General features: G+C 41.1%; 1 protein-coding gene across 2 annotated transcripts in view; it reads left to right on the top strand.

Moving 5' to 3' along the window:
• sugt1 (SGT1 homolog, MIS12 kinetochore complex assembly cochaperone) overlaps nt 1-19,204 on the top strand; it is a 32,093-nt gene that overhangs the window by 11,824 nt on the left and 1,065 nt on the right. For both annotated transcript variants that reach the window (XM_008433086.2, XM_008433085.2), the window contains exons 10-12: nt 1,047-1,154; nt 12,618-12,708; nt 14,674-14,846. In XM_008433086.2, the coding sequence (XP_008431308.1) occupies nt 1,047-1,154; nt 12,618-12,708; nt 14,674-14,846 (372 nt within the window). The remainder of the gene's footprint in view (nt 1-1,046; nt 1,155-12,617; nt 12,709-14,673; nt 14,847-19,204) is intronic.

The following is a 19,204-nucleotide window of genomic DNA, read 5'->3' as shown; positions in this document are numbered from 1 at the left end:
ACTTTCCAAGCTCTTATTTCCATTGAAGTTCTTCTGTTCATTGGTTCCAGATAGGAAGTAGGGACTTTTAGGAAAACATTAGTTGTGGACCTGAGACTTGGGGGCACATATTGACTTATCGTGATATTAATGCAGAGTCTATAACAAAGCGGCTCGCTTTTCTAAGCGTTTAGCAACAAAGTCGTGTCCCTTTGAACAGGCAGCGCAGCCACAGTGTTGGTGAATGACAGGCCGGCCCCCATCACCCCCTCCGCCCCCTCGCTGGTCATCAGAGTGTAGCTGAAGGGGACAGGACGAGGTCTCCAGACGATCACAGCAGCCACATCACATGAAAATTCTCACAGCCTCACTGACGCCTTCGCTCCCGCCGTCTTTGTTGTTTTACACGTTCTCTGAGAGCTGCAGTCAAATCAAATCACAATGTTTCTCCAACAGTTTCATCACGGGGGAATATTTATTTATTTCATTTAGGGCTGCATCGATTAATCGTGATTAATTGAATTAACTGTGATTAATTGTGATGAGTTGATTATTGAAATAATTGTCAACTGATTTAGAAATAGATTAATCGACACCTGGAGTATACAGAATCAAAAAAGGCAATTTGCTAAAAAAAAAAAAAAAAAAACAACATATTCGAAGCAATAATTAAGCCAAAACTGTACAAGAAAATTTGGCAGTGTTGGCTTCACCTAGTTCAAATTCAGTAAAGGAATGCCGTGTCAATAAGATATTTACGTTTTTATTTACTTTCTTGTTAATTTGCATCTTTCAATGTGTTTTAATAATATGTAAAACTGCTGAAGTGGTTAAATGGAAAAATCTGTAGACTGTTAGTTTTTTTTGTTTTTTTGTTTAATCCAGTTAATCGATTATGTCGAATTAACTGATCATTAAAATAGTGGTTAGTTGCAGCCCTGGTCTCATTTAATAGTAACTCTCTTGTTGTTGCAGCATCTCTTCACCCGCACTTTTAGAGTTAACTAGTTGGTTGCTGATGAATTCTTCCAGATATAATATCTAAAATCTGTTTTTCTTTTCTGCAGCTTTCTGCACAGATACAGATGGTGTCCGGCGAGGATTGTGACCTCCACTTCGACCTCCTGCACCCGATCGTACCGCAGCAGAGCACCTTCAAGATCCTCTCCACCAAGGTAGCACTTCCAGGGTAGCTAAACACACCTGCCACGAGAAACTCTTATACAAAAATCACGGTTTCGTAACACAGTCTGCTCGCATCTAATTCATTTTTGTTTGTTGGAATTGTCATCCCTTACTGTACTTGTTACCTGAAATATGTAATCAGATTACAGTGAGTGAGGCGTTACTTCTACCAGCTACGTGTTGTCCTGTCACATGCAGCCTCAATCAAATGCATCACAGAATGAGGCTGTAACATGACAAAGGTGAAAAAGTTCAACACTTTTGGAAAGGCCTTGAAGATTTTTTTTGTAAATTTGATGTGAGAATGTCTTTTTTTTTGTTTGTTTTCCTTTTATTTCTTAAAGTGCACACGACCCCTGTTGTGCCAAACTGTCACCTGCCAACCCAAAGACACATGGAGGTTTTGTAGTGTGCCGGAGAACAAAGAGGAAAATAACAGCCCACTTTTGTTATTTATTTTATTTTTTTCTGGGTCAGAGTGACCACAGCCAGGCGACATTTATACACGACATGATGAAAAGGCTTCTGACCGAGCAAAGTGCAAATATGACGCGTTGCTGGATCAGAACGGTGACGTCGCATCGGCGGTATTTAGAGAAGCAAATAAAAGTTCCAAAAAAAACTACGCTTGCACCGATTCACACAAAAGTGAGGAATTTCTCCAATTAATCGGATCTTTCATTTCTTTTTCCTGTGACCTTTCATTGTGTTTTATTTTTCTGTGACATGTTTAATTCCTTTGTCGGGTAAAACAACGCTAAAGCGGGAAAAGAGCATGCTGATTTGAGTTTAAGCTGCTTACTGGGACCAGGGCTGATAATTACTGGTGCTGCTGCGCTGAGATCAGCTTCTTAATCTCTTCAATAAATTAAAGCAGAATAAAGTAGGCTTTCCCTACCTTTAATTCCTTAATGCTGCTGAAGCTTTCTGAAGCTAGAGTGGAAACGGGGAAATCCACTCTCACTGTATACAGTTCTGCTCCTGTGCAGACATCAGTGAAGGTGCAAATCCATCCTCCCTCACACCCTTACACACACAAACACACACACACTAGTATAATTTACCCGCTGAAAGTTCCTCTGCTCTCTTTAAGGTGATTACTGACCTAATGAGGAGGATGGCTACTTTTTTTTTTTTCTTTAACTGTGTGCTAATTGGTGTGTATTACAGATGTGGGCTAATGAATGTGCTGATTCAGGATTTATACCACTGGCAGGTTTTAGCCCCACAGATCAAGAAGCAGATTTTATCCAGCTTTTTTTCTTTAATCATCAAGGCTGTGAATGTTGGATCCCCCCCCTCTACCAAGGCATTGATCTGCCCAACCCAGCAACATGGAGCTCTACTCTCTACTACAGAATCTTCCTCAACTGTGTGTGTGTGTGTTTTTTTTAAAAGACATTCCCCTCCCACATACAGATTTGCTTCTTTGGGTGTTTTCATGCATGGTAATCCAGTAGACTTGGTTTGATTCGAGACCAAAGTTGAATTTTAGCAAAAAAATTTGCTAATTTTTCAGATGGTTCGGTTTGCTTTCACACTGTCAAACAAGCCAAACCTTTTGAATAACCTGCTCACCTTCTCACCTGTGGTGGCGCTGCACCAAGAACCACTGAAGGAAACGACACCAAAACCTCTGAAGAAGAAACTGACTGAAACTTTAACGGTTGTGGGATCTTTTATTTGTGGATAGTAGTGGACTACAGGCTATTTCTCCTGCTCGCGTTTGTTTTGGTTCCGTTGGTTGCCCTGTTTCGTCTGCTGTAATCGAACTTTGTTTGCCTGTTACGTCCTGTTTTTTGGGGGGAGGTGTTGATGTGTAACTGAACTTTGGTGTGGACAAAAAAAGTGAACAAACCTAAGTGTCTCTGGTGCAGTTTGAATGCAGTATGAAAGGAAGCGAACCGGAGACTGCTCCAAAAGTGTGAAGTGGACAATAACATGGTGCATTCTGGGTAAATACAACCAAAACAAACACGCGAGCCTATTGCTAGCAGGAAAAAAGGATCGTAGTCTTTTTGCCAAAGACAATTAAGGAAGTCCTACAACCACTAAAATCTGACTCTACACCATTTTTATGTTTACATTTCGCGAAGAAGGAAGTTGCGGTCGTGTTCTGAAAGTTTTCGTGTCGTTTCTTTCAGTGGTTCTTGGTGCAGCGCCACCACAGGTGAGGAGGTAAGCAGGTTTTCAAAGGGTTTGGATCGTTTGACGGAGTGCAGCATGAAAGAGAACCGCATCAGCTGAAAATGTAACAAATGTTGCAACTTTGACCCCTAAACAAACAGTCTTCCGGACTATCAGGAGTGAAAACACCCTAAAAATGGCCTCAGTGGGAGAGTTAAAAGGAGAAAACTACTTCTGACTTAAGACGAAACAAAGACTTCTCTCACATTTACCCCCAAAAATACCTTGAAGACTCTTCCAGACTTTTAGGAAAACATTATTTGGAGTCATTAAACTAAAGTGAAACATTTGGGAAGATGTGTCTCATTCCATTATATTGAAGAAATAACCTTAAGCAAACAGAGTTAGCAACCTTCCAATACGAGTGAATTAGAGCAATTCCGCACAGGAGAGTGAACCACAGCTTCTCTGGAAAGACTAAAGATTCTTTGCCAGTTTTTGTAAACGCTCAATATCAGCTGCTGCTGCCAATAACGGCGCAGCTAATATTGACTTTGGGAGGTAATTGGTTCTTAACAAACTCCTCATTTGTAAGCTAAATTTTTACAAAAGCTCTTTAAACTGTTGATGCCGTGAAAGATCTTATTAAAAGAAGAAAGAGCTAAAAGCAGGATCTTGAAGGAGCCAAATGTGTCTGTGTATATATATATATATATATATATATATATATATATATATGTATGTTTTTTTACAGCACCACTGTGAAACTACTGGGAAACTTCAGCTAAAAGTTCACGAGAATATTCTACTCATTTTGACACAATTATCAAACTGAAATCCCACACCAAGTCATACGGAGGAGAGGAAAAAGCTAATTTCTCGCGAAAGCATAATGTTACGGACTATATTAAGACAGACGACCTTTATGAGAAATGAAAAAGGGATTTGTCTGAGATACACAAACCACCTACATAAAGGAAAGTGAGTGCATCAGATCTTCCTTTGAAATGGTTGATTATGATGAGAAAACGGGTAAATCAAGTCGTGTGTGTGTGATTTTCTTTTTTCTTTTTTTAAATATAATTGTCAAAGCAGTGACGTTGAAGCTTTGTGTGACTTATCGACTTTAGCGTCGTTCTCCATCCGAGCAGCATGAGCATCAGCCGTAGAGGCGTTTTGTTTTGCAGATCACAAGCCTTTGAAGCCTTTTTTGCTTCACAGTGAATTTGCAGCAACTCATTACTGATGCAATAAGACAGAAAACCCCTGTCCTAATTTGTCCATAAAATGGACTCGGAGATGTCAGAGATATGTTCAAGTCTATATATATTAGTTTTTTTTACTGTTGTTATTCGTCAAGTCAGTTTCTCACAGAAACTGTGGCGGTGGAGGGGAGAGAAAATGGGAGAACTAGCTTCCGATACGGAGCGAGCCTTTAAGATGCGGGGCGGCTTGCACTAATGCGACGCTTTRTGTGGTTAAACACGCCAGGTCTGCATCTAACTCGTCTCGTGCTCGATTGGAGCGGTGCTACCCAGCAGACGGGAATGGGTGACTAAGACTCTGTGAACCCCCGCAGGCCACACCGCTGACCTGTAAACATCAAATCACTTCCCAGCGAACAGATTCCTCCCCCCCGGCGTAACGCCGCCAGGCAGTCACACGCCGGACGGCACGACGCGTCTGCAAACATCAGGGGGAAATCAATCGCTGTTCGTTTAGTGCTTTCTAAAACTTCTCCTCATTAGAGAGAGAGCTTCACTTGATGTGGTCATGTGTTCATYGAAATCCACGAATCCAGCCGAGGATTGAGAATTACACTTGGATGCACCATGCCGAGGGAAAATCTTTCAGCGGATTTCTATGCAGTTTGCTGCAAAGGTATCAGATTTCCCGTTGCAGCAATCTTGATCTTTACTTCTCCAAGGCTTCGAAAGTTTCTTTTTTTTTTTCTTCCTTTATTTTCCGTTCCACACACTTTCCCTCCAGTCCTATTACCACACGCCAGGTAATAGGCGTGTGGTAATACACCTATTACCACACGCAGTAGTAGTAATAGGTTGTAATAGTTCAGAGGATGACTCTACAAATAAAAAAAAGATCAAGGAGAGTTGAAAGGTATCTGAAAGTTGTGGTTTAAGAAATAGAAAAACCTTTTGCTGAGTCAGTCGAAACAAATGTACATTGTTTTTTATTTTTATTATTTCTCTTATTGCCTCAGATTCTATTTTCTCATCTCATGTTTGAAGAGGCGAAAACACCCGAGTATCTAAAGCCGAGGATACATCATTTCAAGTTTCAACAGTGTTAAAAAAGTTCATGGTTTCAGCAGATTTTTGTGTGATTACAAAAAATTCTATTTAGTTTATTTATGTAGCACCAATTCACAACAACAACAAAAAAATCATCACTTTACTTAAGTCACACATACATTCCAGTTGATCCTAGTTATCAATCAGCGCATTGTAACATTATGCTTTCGCTTGAGTTGTCATCGACTTTACATACTGAACATGCATGTAGCGACAGTGGAGAGGAAAAACCTCAGCAGAACCAGAACCGGGCTCAGTGCAAGTGGCCAACAGGGGGCGGGGGGTTTGAGAGGACAGAGCGGATACACAGAAAGAAACGGATGAACCGATTATCAGTTATTTTTCAAGTTCATGGAAAGTGAAACGGTTAAAAGGAGAAGAGGCAGAACGATTAGTTGTTCCCTAATCCAGGAAGTCAAACAGAACATCAGACCAGGGGCACCTTCTATGGAGAGGATAAAACATGAAGTTAGCAGTCAAAATGACAACAAATAATGGATATTGGAGAGTAGTAGTAGAAGAACATGATGCAGAACATGGTAAGGGAATCACTCACTCGCAAAAATGTCACACCACGGTCGACTGATTCCTCTCCGGACGATACGGCAGAACCGTATGAAATGTCAAACCGTTTGAAGCCGACTGAATTCAACCAACTCTTGCACAAATTCTTACGAGGACAGTTTACACACCAGTTGGTGGCGTTAGAGCACCAAATTATTTGTTTTACTTCTGCCAGCAAAAACGAAGAAAGTCTTAAGAAGAAGAACGGAGGGAAAAAGAAAACAAACATGGCCGATAAATGGGCTCTGTTTTCCATGTGTTCGCAGTTGGTTTGTTTTGCTCGGCTGCGACGGAGGTCGGGTCAGGTCTGTACCTCTCTCACACCAACTGCACTATTTTGTGCCAACGTATCTGTCAAAAAATATATATTTAGTGTAGAGCAGACCATTGGATGGATGATGGTTTAAAGCGCTCTGTGAGGAGCAGAGTCCGAAAGCAGAAAGGAGATTCTCCTTTCTTTCTCACAGAATTATAAATAAGAATTGTCTATAATTTGTGTTGTGCTTCCTCAGCTCTAGATGCACCACACGAGATGTAAAAGAAAGCATGCCCTAACTAACAGAAGAATTATTACTGAAAATCTGTTGGGTTTTTTTACCCTACAAGTCAAAACCCAGGGATGATGCAAGTCCTACAACTTGGTTCTGTTGCAATCAGTCCATTGATCTGACTCTGGATTCAGGTCAGAGCACATTTCCATCTTTGTCAGTAGAATTTTATATCTGTTATGAGAAATTAGAGTAAATTAAGTCGTCTGCTAGATGTAGGAATCATACCGTCACCTCTTGAGCTTTGGAGCCTTTATAGGACGGCTGAATAGCTCAGAGTTATGCGGCTCAATATGCATTTTTCAGGAAATAATCAGGTTGTGAACAAAAATTTAAAATCTGCTGGTGTTCAGAGAAAAAGGAATGTCTGAATGAAGTCTGGGTCCTTGGAACTTAATTGCTAGTGATACAACAGAGAGGCGGATTGAACTCATTCCTCAACACGTATCTTAGGTCATCATAAGGAGATGCTGTTAAATATGATTAAGTCAGTTATGTACAATTGTTACTTTTTTTTTACTTTAAACAAAATGCATAATCTGATCAAGTCAATAATTAGCAAAACAACCACATTTGACACCGAGCCAATCATTTAGGGTTTTGGCTGCTCGTCAGCTCAGTCCTCTCATACATCAACGGCTGCACCCTCTTATGTGTCTAGACAGCAATATTAATATTTTTATATGTATTTTTTTATTTCTTCCAATCTGTCTTTGGGGGGGGGGAAATAAATCCCTTCCTGAATCCTGGTTGTACTTTTCTAAATTTTTATGTTTACAGCAGAAAGCTATTTCTATTTCTGTGTCATACTTTTATTATTTTCAAAACCTGTGCATTGTTTTTTTTTAACCGGTGTCAAAATCTTGTTCTTGATTCAGAAATGCACAAAATACCAAAAAGCAGGAACGCAGATAAAAACTCCAACTCTTTACCACCCAGGAGTGCCGGTATTCATCACCATGACTACCCTATACTTCCCATGAAGATATATTATTTCATATTGACAGCTTGTAAAATCTCACTTCTCCTATAGATGTTTGATCGAGTTATACACTTTGATAGTTGGACATTGTGAACTTGGTTGAAGTGAACGCTACGCCGCTGTATCTGCGGTGCAGTTCTAGTCCTAACATACAGGCTGAAAGCATTTCTGATAGTTCAGTCTGACAGCAACCCCACCGGAGGAGCGAAAGGGCGAGGCGGCCCTTCGAACTCAAAAGCACATACTGAATGTGAGGACGTAGCAAATAATAATACATTTTTTAAAAAAAGTAGAAGCTGTAAAGAAATTTGAAGCAGAGCGTTGCGTAACCCGACGTCTATATACCGTGGTGCTCTCTATCGGCTGTGGCTGACCTGCACAGAAGCTGGCCCATCTCAAAAAAATAAAAAATCACTTCTTTTTCACTCATTTCCTCACTTTTCCATGGCAACAGCAGACACTGCATACCAGAGGTGCACGTGGGTTGCAGCTTAAACAAGGGCTCAGTCTTAGAGAGGCTGCAGCTGAGGATGGACTTAGACTCCTTCTATTTAGTTTGCTCCCTCGCCCGTCTTTCTATATTTTGTCAATTCCCTGCACGCCCACAGTCATGGCAGCACAGCTCCGGTCACTCCTTATGTTTCTGGCTTATTTAAACACCTACAGACTCTGCTTCGAAACCGTTTTTTTATTTTTTTATTTTTTTATTTCTTCTCTCCCTGGACTGTTTGTTCACAGGTCCAGTGGGCTCCTCAGGCGCACCTTCCCCCCTCACACTCACCCAAACACATAGAATATCACTTGCAGGTAATTGCAGCATTCACACTCCTCAACCTTCACCTCATATAGGTGGAGCGCCATAGACCCCGACTAACCGCGAAGCTTTCTTCATGTGTGTCTCATTCAACATTTTTGGTGCCCCGTGCGAAGCAGCTGGGGAGTGGGGGGAGGACAAAAACACTGAAATGAACAACGGCATCCGCAAGTCGAGTTTCCCTAGATTGGCATGCATCCCTAATGAGCCCTTTAAAAAATAAATAAATAAAAGAAGAAGAAGAAAAAAATAGAAAGCATCGCCCTCAGAGCTGTTGAGTCTCAACCAGTGTCTGACTGTAACAGGCTGCCCTGCACTGTGTTTACGCTTCATCTCCTCGCTGTCTTTAAAGACAATTTAGCAGGGGGAAGCTAAGCTGGGCTTCAGAGTACACAACACACACACACGCGGACGCACACACACACACACTCACACGCATACACACGCATGAATGAATGCAGAAGAAGAGCTGTAATCTTTCAACACACTTGTGCTATTTAAAGTATTTTCTTTTTGTGTGTGTGTGTGTGTGTGTGTGTGTGTGCGCGTGTGTGTGACGGTGTCGTCTGTGGCACATTATCATCAGTGTGACCTCCTCCCGTCCTCCCATCACAACAAACATCCCAACCACAGGGGTCACCGCGACAACGGGGAGCCAATTACACACCAGTGTGTTTGATCAGAACAGACGGCTGATGCACTCACACACACACACGGATATAAAAACGCACGTGCACACACTCGTTCTACTCCGAAATCATCTCTTTCCTGCAAATAACTAAAGTGCCGTCTCCCCGCTTTAATTTACACGCCTGTCAGTGTCTAAGAATGTTGATGTGTTTTTTTTTTTTCGTGTTTTTTTCCAGGGAGATTGTTTGAAATCTTCCAACATCTGGGGGGGAAAAAAGAGGTTAAAGATGTTGGATGAAGAGTTATGTTAGAAACTCGGTGGGGAAGATGCTTATAAACGCATGTGACAAGTGACACGGGTCCCTTCTGTAAATAGCCTGTATCTCTGTGGGTGTGTGTGTGTGTGTGTTGCGTTGCATAGTCCAGCCCCTGGGGTCCTGTGGGTGGTGGCCCCCCGATTGTGGCTGTGCTGTCACATCCCTTTAAGGACTGTCGCCTCGCCTGTCACACACACACAGAGAGTTACACACGTGCACGCTGCTCGGCCTGCCACGTCCCTTGAAAAGCAGGAAACTTGGATGTGGCAGGAGATTAATGTTGTATGGCCCAGGAGCATGCATGGCGGCGCACACGCCTCCACGCAGCCGGAGTCGCGGCTTGACTCCTGCCCAACTTAAAGCATCCTAAATATTTAGGGAAGAGAAACGGCACCAGTTGGTTGTTTCAATGTGAAAAACACATTTTTTTTTTTAAACGACAAAAAAAAATCTATGTTGTTGCAAGTGCGAGAATTTTGAGCACTGCTTGAAATATCTATTACACCACGTTCGTATGTGAGGAATGAAATCCGGATTTTTTTCCTCCGTTCTAAAGTTCTTAAAACAACGTAAGATGAGATGGGAACCAAAGTGCCGTCTCAGGCGGATGCTGCGTCTGTCGAAAGCTTTAATGAATGTTTGATTTCCCGTGTGAAGCTGCTTCAAAACCCCAAGATTAGCTTGAGTTAGCTTCTCAAACACATACTGCTTTCAACAGAGATGGCTCCTGTCAGATTACTCTTTGGATTGATTACAACTTGTTTTATTGGTTTTGATTCTTTTTCTTTTCATTGTAGAAACAGCAATGTTTAATTCAAGCAGTTAAAAAAATAAATCACAGCAATGCTTTTTAATGGGGAAATTAATCAAAGTTCAGTCTGTGCAGTCAGTGACCAATCACTGCAGCTCGGCTGAATTTCGACCAATCTCCTTAGCCCCATTCTGATGCAACTTCCTGTCTCGCATTGTTTCTTGAAAACTAAACTTTTAAGATAAAAGCATAGACATTACAGGGTTCCCCCCAGTGTATAATAAGCCTGGCAGACCACCAGGCTGTACCTACACCCCCACCAGGCTAAACATCGTTTGTGTGTTTATAACATACACCAGTAACAGTGATGGCAATGAAGGGTTATAGAGTCTCTTTGATCATTTTTACATTTTTTTTAACTCACCCATAACCACTGCCTCTTTACCAGTCTGCATGGTAACAACTTCAGCGAATAAAATCAACTAGTCAAAGAAATGTATATTTATTTTAATAGTATATTTTTATCTTTGCCTTTGCTTTGTAGTTTGTGTTTACGTATTAACAGTGTCTTCCATATCGCTCTGTAGATTTGAACACAGTTAAGTTGAATGACCAACTTTGGCAACTCAGGACATGATTGCGTTTTAATTAAATGAGTATTTCAAGAAGGCACTTGAAATGGTTATTTGCACTACAAGAGTTAATATTAGGAAGGTTATTTGCAACTTTGACTGCAACGTTTTGAAAAAGGTGTTGTAAACATAAGTAGTTTTAGGCCACAACAATCAATAAAAAAAAACAAAAAAGCATGGCAACATCCCGCAGGAACTGATCTACTGTGACGAGTAGTTCTGAAACGCAACCAGTGAATGAGACGGCAACCTCGGCTATTCAAATTTTAATCTGAATATATATCAAAGTTGAAGCTCAATGTTTAATTTTTTAGTTCTAAATTAGTCTCTCCAGAAGTAGCAACCTCTTGCTCCTCATTAAATGATTGATAATGAAATAACACCTCATTAAAAACCAGATTTAGCTCTGTAGCCTAAACGCTACATGAATGCATATTTAATGCCTAAACTTACAGGCCTCCACTGCCCTGCCCTCAAGTTTTTTTCCCCCACATCAGCAATTAAAGTTGTGGATCTGTCATTTATTGGTTAAAAAAAAAAAAGCGGCTGATGTTGATTTGGAGATTTTGACGCGGCTGTGCCGCTAGCTGGGCCCGCTGCTAAAAATACTTATTGCTGAGCTCAAAGGTTTCCAACCAAGTCGTTCCAAGGCTCAGTGTGTTTGCCAGAGTTATGAACAATATTTCGATGCATTAGAGTCGTGTGGGATGACAGCAGTCATTTTATGTACCAGTCAAGCCCTCCGATGTTACCAGGGAAACCAGGATATATATGACTTGTGAAGAAGTCGAGGCATTAATTGAGAAACTTGAAGCTAAAAATGTTACTCTGAACGATTTTCCATGTCTATATCACTGTTTTTGTTTTTAAGCTAAATATGAGGTCCTATTTGCATTAATCCTTTTAAATCAAATATCCCATTTAACAATTTCACAAACCATATTCCCTGTAAAGTGATTACTTGAGCGGATCCGGGGGTCCGTCTCGGTTGATGTTCCGTTTTTAGCCCCTGTGTGGAGCAGAAAGTGATGACGCGTACCAAAGCAGTCTATCGGCGTACAGCCACCTCGCGCACGCTAGCTCATCACCTCTAACAGCGATCGCACCGCCCGGTTCCCTCCTCGGCCCCCCCAGCATCATCTGCCTCCACCCTCATAAATGAATCATCATGTCGCCCAGCAGAGCAGAAATGTTCCTTAATTGCATCGACATCACCGGATCTGTCTTTCGTGTGTCAAAACGCACACGGCATTAATAGGAGGGGAGAGGGGTCTCTCTCTCTCTCTCTCTCTCTCTCCCTCTCTCTCTCCCTCTCCTGCCATGTCAGTGCAACTCAGTGTCCGTGTCCTTTTCTTTGCTGCATTGTTTTCCTCCTCTACTATGTTCTCCGTGTGTAACGATTCGGATCAAATGCTGCTGTGTGGAATTAGGATCCGCCGCCTCTTCCCCCCACCCCGACCCCTCTCTCTCTCCCCCGTGCCCCGTCTCTCACACCGGCCCTCTGGCTGACAGGCGTCTCGTTAGCGCGGTGTGTCTGTCAGTGAGGTTGGAGATTGAGCTATGCCCCCGCATACCCCCGATCTCTCTCTCCAACTCACTCTCTTTCTTTCTTTCTTTCTTTCCTTTCACTCATTCACAGGCTAAGTCGTTCCGCGGCTCCCCCGAAACAAGCAGCTCTTTCAGGCCTCAGTAATGATCCGATGTGTTGTGCTTATTTTCATCCACTTTTGGTCAAACGTTGTGTGTTTCTCTCTCTCTCTTTCTGTTTTCTGTTAGGTGGAAATCAAGATGAAGAAGATGGACGCCATCAGATGGGAGAAGCTGGAGGGAGAAGGACAGGAGTCCAACATCAAACACTTCAATCCGAGTCAGTCCTCAGCTTCGGTGTTTACGCTCTGTTTTTTTCCTTCTCTTTTTTTTACTCCTCTAATCTATCTGTATCTGGTCTCCTGTCTCCACTGCCGTCAGTCCGTCTCACTATCTTCCTCCTGAACCACTTCTTCTTGTTTCTTTCTGTCTCTGTGCGAAGATCAATATAAGCTCCTGTTTGTCTGTTCTTCACTAAAATGAGAGTGGGCAGTCGGGCCCTGCTAGAGTCTTTCATTAGCGTGACGGCAAGGGAAAGGGAAGGTAGCGGCGCGACTCGGTATTTCAGCCCACGCTTTCCTGCTATGGACGGGATTAAATACGCACGTAGTTGTGTCGGCGGGGAAGGCAAAGTCGTCGTTAAGTGGGCAGCGTAACTATTTTTCCACGGCCCAGATTTTTCTTTTTTTTTAACCAGGGCCCGCTTTTAACTCGTGATGCGTTCGAACATGATATTTGGGAATTTTTTATGAAACGTGTCCACACTTGCCCTGAATCTGTCTGCTGCTGCATTTATGTAAATCTGCGTCTGGATTACGCGTCCTGTTCTGCCTCTCCATCTCTTGCTGGGATTATAAGTGGATGTTTTTACATCCAGAGAAAACAGAAATCAAATCTTGGGGTGATTGTTTGCCAAATGAGTTTATTCGTTCAGCCTTGCTGGGCGTGTTCTAATATAACCATTAATGGTGAACTCCAGTAAAGATTGCCATTTTGGTTCAAATGGTTGCATACCATTTGAACTTTATCACAGAACTACAAGCCTCAATGTAATTTGTTGAGTTTTTAGGTGATGGACCAACAAAATAATGCGTAATTGAGAAGAAGAAGGAAAGTGATGCTTCTGTTTCAAATTAGAATCTACTTGTTACATCAACAGGGAAGTTACCAAACCTGGGCTTTATGGAAGAAAGGCAAGAAGAAACATATTCTGGGGGGATAAAAAGAAACATTTCAAATGTCATAAAGTTTGCCACAAGCAGGCACGGCGTAATCGGGTGGGCATATGGAGGGCCGAGCCCAGGGTGGGTAATTGAAATAAAAATGTAATTTCAAAAAGTTTTTATTGATTCCAAGGGGAAATTAAATAACCTAAACATGTGCACCTTCAAGATGATCTCGTTTGACATTTCTCTTAAAAAACCAAAACAAAAAAAAACAAAACTATTTTTCATTTTCATATTATCAAAACAGACCCCGGCTAGAAAAATTGGTAAAAATGGAGTGAAGCGTCATGTTTCACTCAGATCATTTCTCACACATGACTGTCTAACTTTTAATTAAAGAAATAGACTAAAGATATTGGAAACACAAATTTCTAAGGTTTTTGCGACATGTCAGCTAAAGTTTATGCTGATCATAATTCCTCTGCATTTCACAGTTTAAGTCTTTATGATTTATTTTAACAAACAACATGGTTATTTAATTTGAAAAGTTGCATAGATATTTCTTCATACCTATGAAATAAAAAAAAAACATGTTCACTGGCAAACATTTCAAAGAAGACGCCACGATCAGATTAAAAAAGAATTATACTTTCGGCTCTAGATGAAAGGTGCTGATTGGTGGAAAACTAACACTGCAGTTACAAATACAAAAGCATATTTTTGTGTGATTTGAAATGTAAAGAGAAATGAAGTGGTAGAGTCATAGCTTATAAAACACATTTGATTATATTCAGAGACTGAATGCAACATAAACGCGACACTTTTCAGATTTTTACGATGAAAGCAAAGCATTATTTTGCTTCCTCTTCATAATGAAGGCCTACTTATTGTTGGTCTGCCTCATGAAAACCCACTAAAACACACTGAGGTTTCCACTCACAACCAAGCGTGAAAAAGTTGAACCRTTCTGCTCTTTCTGTCTCCTACCTTCTCAGATTTTTCCCACCTTAACATTTTTCATCTTCAGTAAACTAGCATTTCAAGTTCTTCTCTTCTTCTTTTTCTTGTTACCCCTTCAGATGAGTACCCGACGTCTTCCCACTACACCCATAAGTGGGACAAGATGGTGATGGACATAAGCGAGGAGGAGAAGAACGAGAAGCTGGAGGGAGACGCGGCGCTCAACAAGCTCTTCCAGCAGATCTACTCGGACGGCTCGGACGACGTCAAGCGGGCCATGAACAAATCCTTCGTGAGTACTCGCTACTGCGGTGACGCGGCATCACGTTCGCTTGAAGTGTAATCTGCAAAAACCTAAGCAATGCCACACGTTGCTCTTTACAGGTTATTTTTTTTCCAGGTGTGCAGAAAGGAAGCACTTTTGYCATCACTCTTCTATTGATCTTTCTGAGAACTTRGGGTTAGAACTTAGGGTTAGGCTGCRGACATTTCCTCGTCTGCATTCATCCGATGAAGGTCTTATTGTAGTTCAGAGGCAGGAGGAGCTCGATAAGTTTCCGAGTGGCAGGAGTCTGGGGGAAAAACAAAGAATCACGACAAAATCCTCTAAAAGTCTGCTTTCCCTCTTCTTCTGTTTACAGAGAACAGCTGTGTAGATGTTTGTCGAGACTGTGAKGAGAAATAAAGGAATATCTTCTAAAATAAAGGTGGCTTAGATATTAAAAATGATGGGTTTGACTAAATCACTAGGAGTTTTTGTCAACGTCCCAAAATTATTGTTAGACCTGTCGCAATAAGCAATAAATCAATTAATCGCATGATAAATTAAAACAAACTCCTTTTGCATAATTTATTCTTTTTCTCTTTTCTCTCTCTTTCTYCCAAAAGCTGATAAGTTTTCAGACTGCACGTTTTTTGAAGATCAATTTTGTTTCTAGATATTTCCTAATTCATTTTATTTTTTGTTTCTGTTGTTTTGTACATTTATATTGGACATTTAAAATGTCTTCCAGTGTTAAATGTTCATTAGAATTTAAAGTTTTAAACTTTCGAGAATGTGTTCTTTCATTATTATCAACCTCAYCACTACATCCCTTTAAAATGCTCTCAAAACAACATTATCGTTTATCGCTGTGACTTCTTTGAGAATTTATCGTCCGACAAAATTTGTTACTGTGACAGACTCAGTCGTTTGGTGTAGAAAAAGGAAAATCAAACCAAAATAAAAAAGTCGCAAACATCAATAAACTGTTAACGTCATGTTTTATTGGACCTCATTTCTCTGTTCAAGTGAATTTAAATTCCTTTAAGATTAAACTGCTACTGAAAACAAAACAACCCAGTCACAACTGAATGACATTGACGGTACTCATGATGAACTGCTGTTTTTCCTTTTTAYTTRGGTAATTGAATATCTTGAATTAGTTTTTTTTATCCAGTCTATATAATTTATCTGCGCTAAGCAGACCTACAGAAGCTGTTTGGCATTGAACGGAACTAAAGGTTAATTCATTGCACAACCTGAGGAACAAATACAGAGAAAACCTAACTACTTCCATTATTAGGGCGCCAAGGTTGTTGACCCAGCCATCAACAAAAGTGGTGTGTGCCTCCGTAGGCAGTTGCCATATCAACGGCCTTTACTGCAGACAAATACTTTGGTTTGCTTTAAAAGAAAAGCCCGTGCAGGTGTTGAGATCCGTCTCTGCTGCAGCCACGTTTGAGTCGGTCGGTTTCTAACCAGGTCTACTGTCGTGTGCGCAATCCGCAAAACCGGCTGTTAGGACGCTTGTGGTATGCCGTCGACAGAACGCATTGTAATTTTTTTCCCCCAAAATATTTCAGGGGTTTTCATGATTTATAATGAAAGGCTGCAGCATCTCCCTGGTTSTGATGTCACTTCCTGTGTACAGATAGACCTCAGATAGCTGAAGATGACTCTGTGSAGAGAACTCTGCAAGTTTTGTTCACATGGGATTAAGTGGAACTACATGGAAATGTCTTACACTCAGAGTGATCAACAAGTCCTATCAAAACAGAGAGGAAACATGCTATCTGTTAGCCCAGCACTTCAGCAAACTGCTTTGTGTGCTACACTCCGTCAGCAGGAGCAAAGACATGAGTTTATTAAAACTTGCTAATGTCTCAGAAATTGGCTTTTTTCCCTCCAAAGAGATCCAGGGCTTAACCAGAACCCGTCCTACAGCTGGTTCTGAGTTGGTTCTAAACAAGGGAACCGATGGGTTTCACATCCAAAGTTATTCAGAGGATTTGGAGAAGATCGTATAATATGATTTAGCCACAGAAATCATATTATTTACCTCAGTGTCCATGGAAACAGATGTTGTATCCTTATACAGTAGATAGATGGATAGACCAAATGTCTTTCTTTGTCTTTCTTTCTTTTTTTCTTTCTTTCTTTCTTTCTTTCTTTCTTTCTTTCTTTCTTTTTCTCTTTCTTTTTTCTGTCTCTTTCCTTCAGTTTGTCTGTCTTTCTGTCTTTATTAGCACCCACAGGAGAAATTCGTGTTTATAAACCCTGTTTTTAAGTTTTTTTTAATGAACCCCTCATATTTCCTATCAGCCGGTCTCCGAGCCGATCGGAACCAGCATCTCTGTTTATCACCACCACCTGGCAATAGTAAAAGACGGGCGGCAATCGGGACACGAGTCTCGAAATAACATAAATGGATTTTGCTGAAATTGTCAGTTTTAAGCTCAGATCTGTGTTAACGTATTGATCAGCACAAACGCTGCGGCATCAAAAGAAACATGAGAAGCATAAGAGACGCTGATGCTTCTCCAACTTTTCTCAGTGTTTAGATCTTTGTCTTTTTGTCTCGTCTTAAATTAGACAACACAAATTATTTAGCTGTTGGTAGGACATGTGTCCCTTGTTTAAAAACCATCTAAAAGAAACTGATTCTGGAGTTTTAAATATGGTCAGAGTCTTGTTGATTTTGTGTTGGCCTCCATAAGCCGTCACTAGCTCATGTAAAAAAACGGTTCTTTCATCTGACCTAAAAACCAAGCGTAGAAATGGCGTTGATTTGATGACTGAGACTTTCCAACAAATCCCCAATTGGATCCTGATTGTATCAATCCTAATCTAGCAACAAAAAAAAAAAGACTTGCGTTTTTCCCTCTTAGTCCACTTAGCTCACCACATTCTGCCTTTTTAGCTCTCATTTACATCAGTAGAGTCACTTCTTACAGGTAATCTACAGATACACACAAGACAAACACGGATACATACAGCCTCATTTCATCGGTAATTGCGGCTGCACAAGCAGTCGTCTGTCTGCTGTTTGGGCTCAAGGTTGGTTTTCCTGCTGAAAACCCAGCAGATCGATGCGAGTTTTAACAATTTCAACAATTCCAAACGCACTCCAAACGTGTGCAGAAAATAACCCATTGTAGTCCTTTGAAATAAAACGAAGAAGAAACCTCTAATGTCAGTCTCTGCGCGTTTTGTGGAGAGCTGACCTTTTGATAGAGGCAGCTCTGGTCTTTTCACTCTGTAATAATCTTAAGTAATGTTGATGCCGGCCGCAGATTGACCGTCGCCAAATGCGCGTTAATGACAGAGACCCGGGCTAATTTGGATTCTGAACTCGGACTAAAAAAAAAACAACATTCTTTCTCGGTGGATGTGTAACACTCTCACACTGCTGAACCGACAGCGACCCAGAGCCTCTTAAAGAAGACATCCATCTGCACTTATCTACAGGCATTGATTTGTCACCGGCTGTAAGAGAGGAGCTGAGTGCAAAGTTCATACAACCCAAAGTCAAAACGACACAAAAAATGGAAAATGGGGGTGGAAACTCGGTTTATARAGCGTTATTTTATTTGAGGGAAGCTGCACACGTCCCAGTGATCAGCGTAAGGTTTCAGCCTCAAGAGAATCATTCGCCGTCGTTCCCAGCAGAATTAATCTGCGACTCTTTTTAACATTCATGCCAAGTAGGTGTTTGTTCCAACATTCACCAGCGCTAGAGCGGCGTAAGCATCCGTTTACATTGCAACGCCGGCGCTCAATAAAAAAAAAAGCCAGTAAAGGGAAAATAAAGATGCAGCAGCGGAGAGTGTTTCTCTAGTCGCATTGATTACTTCGAGAGCGTCTTCACAGGTCTGCCCAGAAAGACCCAGAACACGTCCTTCCACTGACTCGGAGAGCAGAGTTTAAAATACTGCTAGTGTATAAATTAACTGAACGGCTTGGCACCGCAATACATTAAAGATGTGCTGTTGTCGTACTGACCTTCCAAACCACTCAGGTCTTCTGGTTCTGCAATCAGTGTATTTGCTCCTCAAATCTGGAACAAACTTCAAGTAAACCGCAAAACTGCTGGAACACTGTGCTACTTTAAATCAACTCTAAACCCTCCTGATTAGAGTTGCCTTTGATCTGGTCACATAATTTTCAACTTCTCTTTATTTTGCCCTTGAAATGTGTATATATATTTTTTTTGTTTGTTTGTTTGTTTGTTTGTTTGTTTTATCACTTTGTAAAGCACTTTGAACTGCCTTGTTGCTGAAATGTGTTAAATAAACTTGCCTTGTGATTAAACATAATTTTCACATAGAGCTAAGTTGGTGTGGATTGTCAATGAATTACCAATTCTCAATTAAATCAGTTTATATATA

Source organism: Poecilia reticulata, linkage group LG17 (genome assembly GCF_000633615.1).
Source record: "Poecilia reticulata strain Guanapo linkage group LG17, Guppy_female_1.0+MT, whole genome shotgun sequence".
Classification (NCBI taxonomy): domain Eukaryota; kingdom Metazoa; phylum Chordata; class Actinopteri; order Cyprinodontiformes; family Poeciliidae; genus Poecilia; species Poecilia reticulata.
Note: the sequence above shows the minus strand (reverse complement) of the source record. Positions and strands in the feature narration are given on the sequence as shown.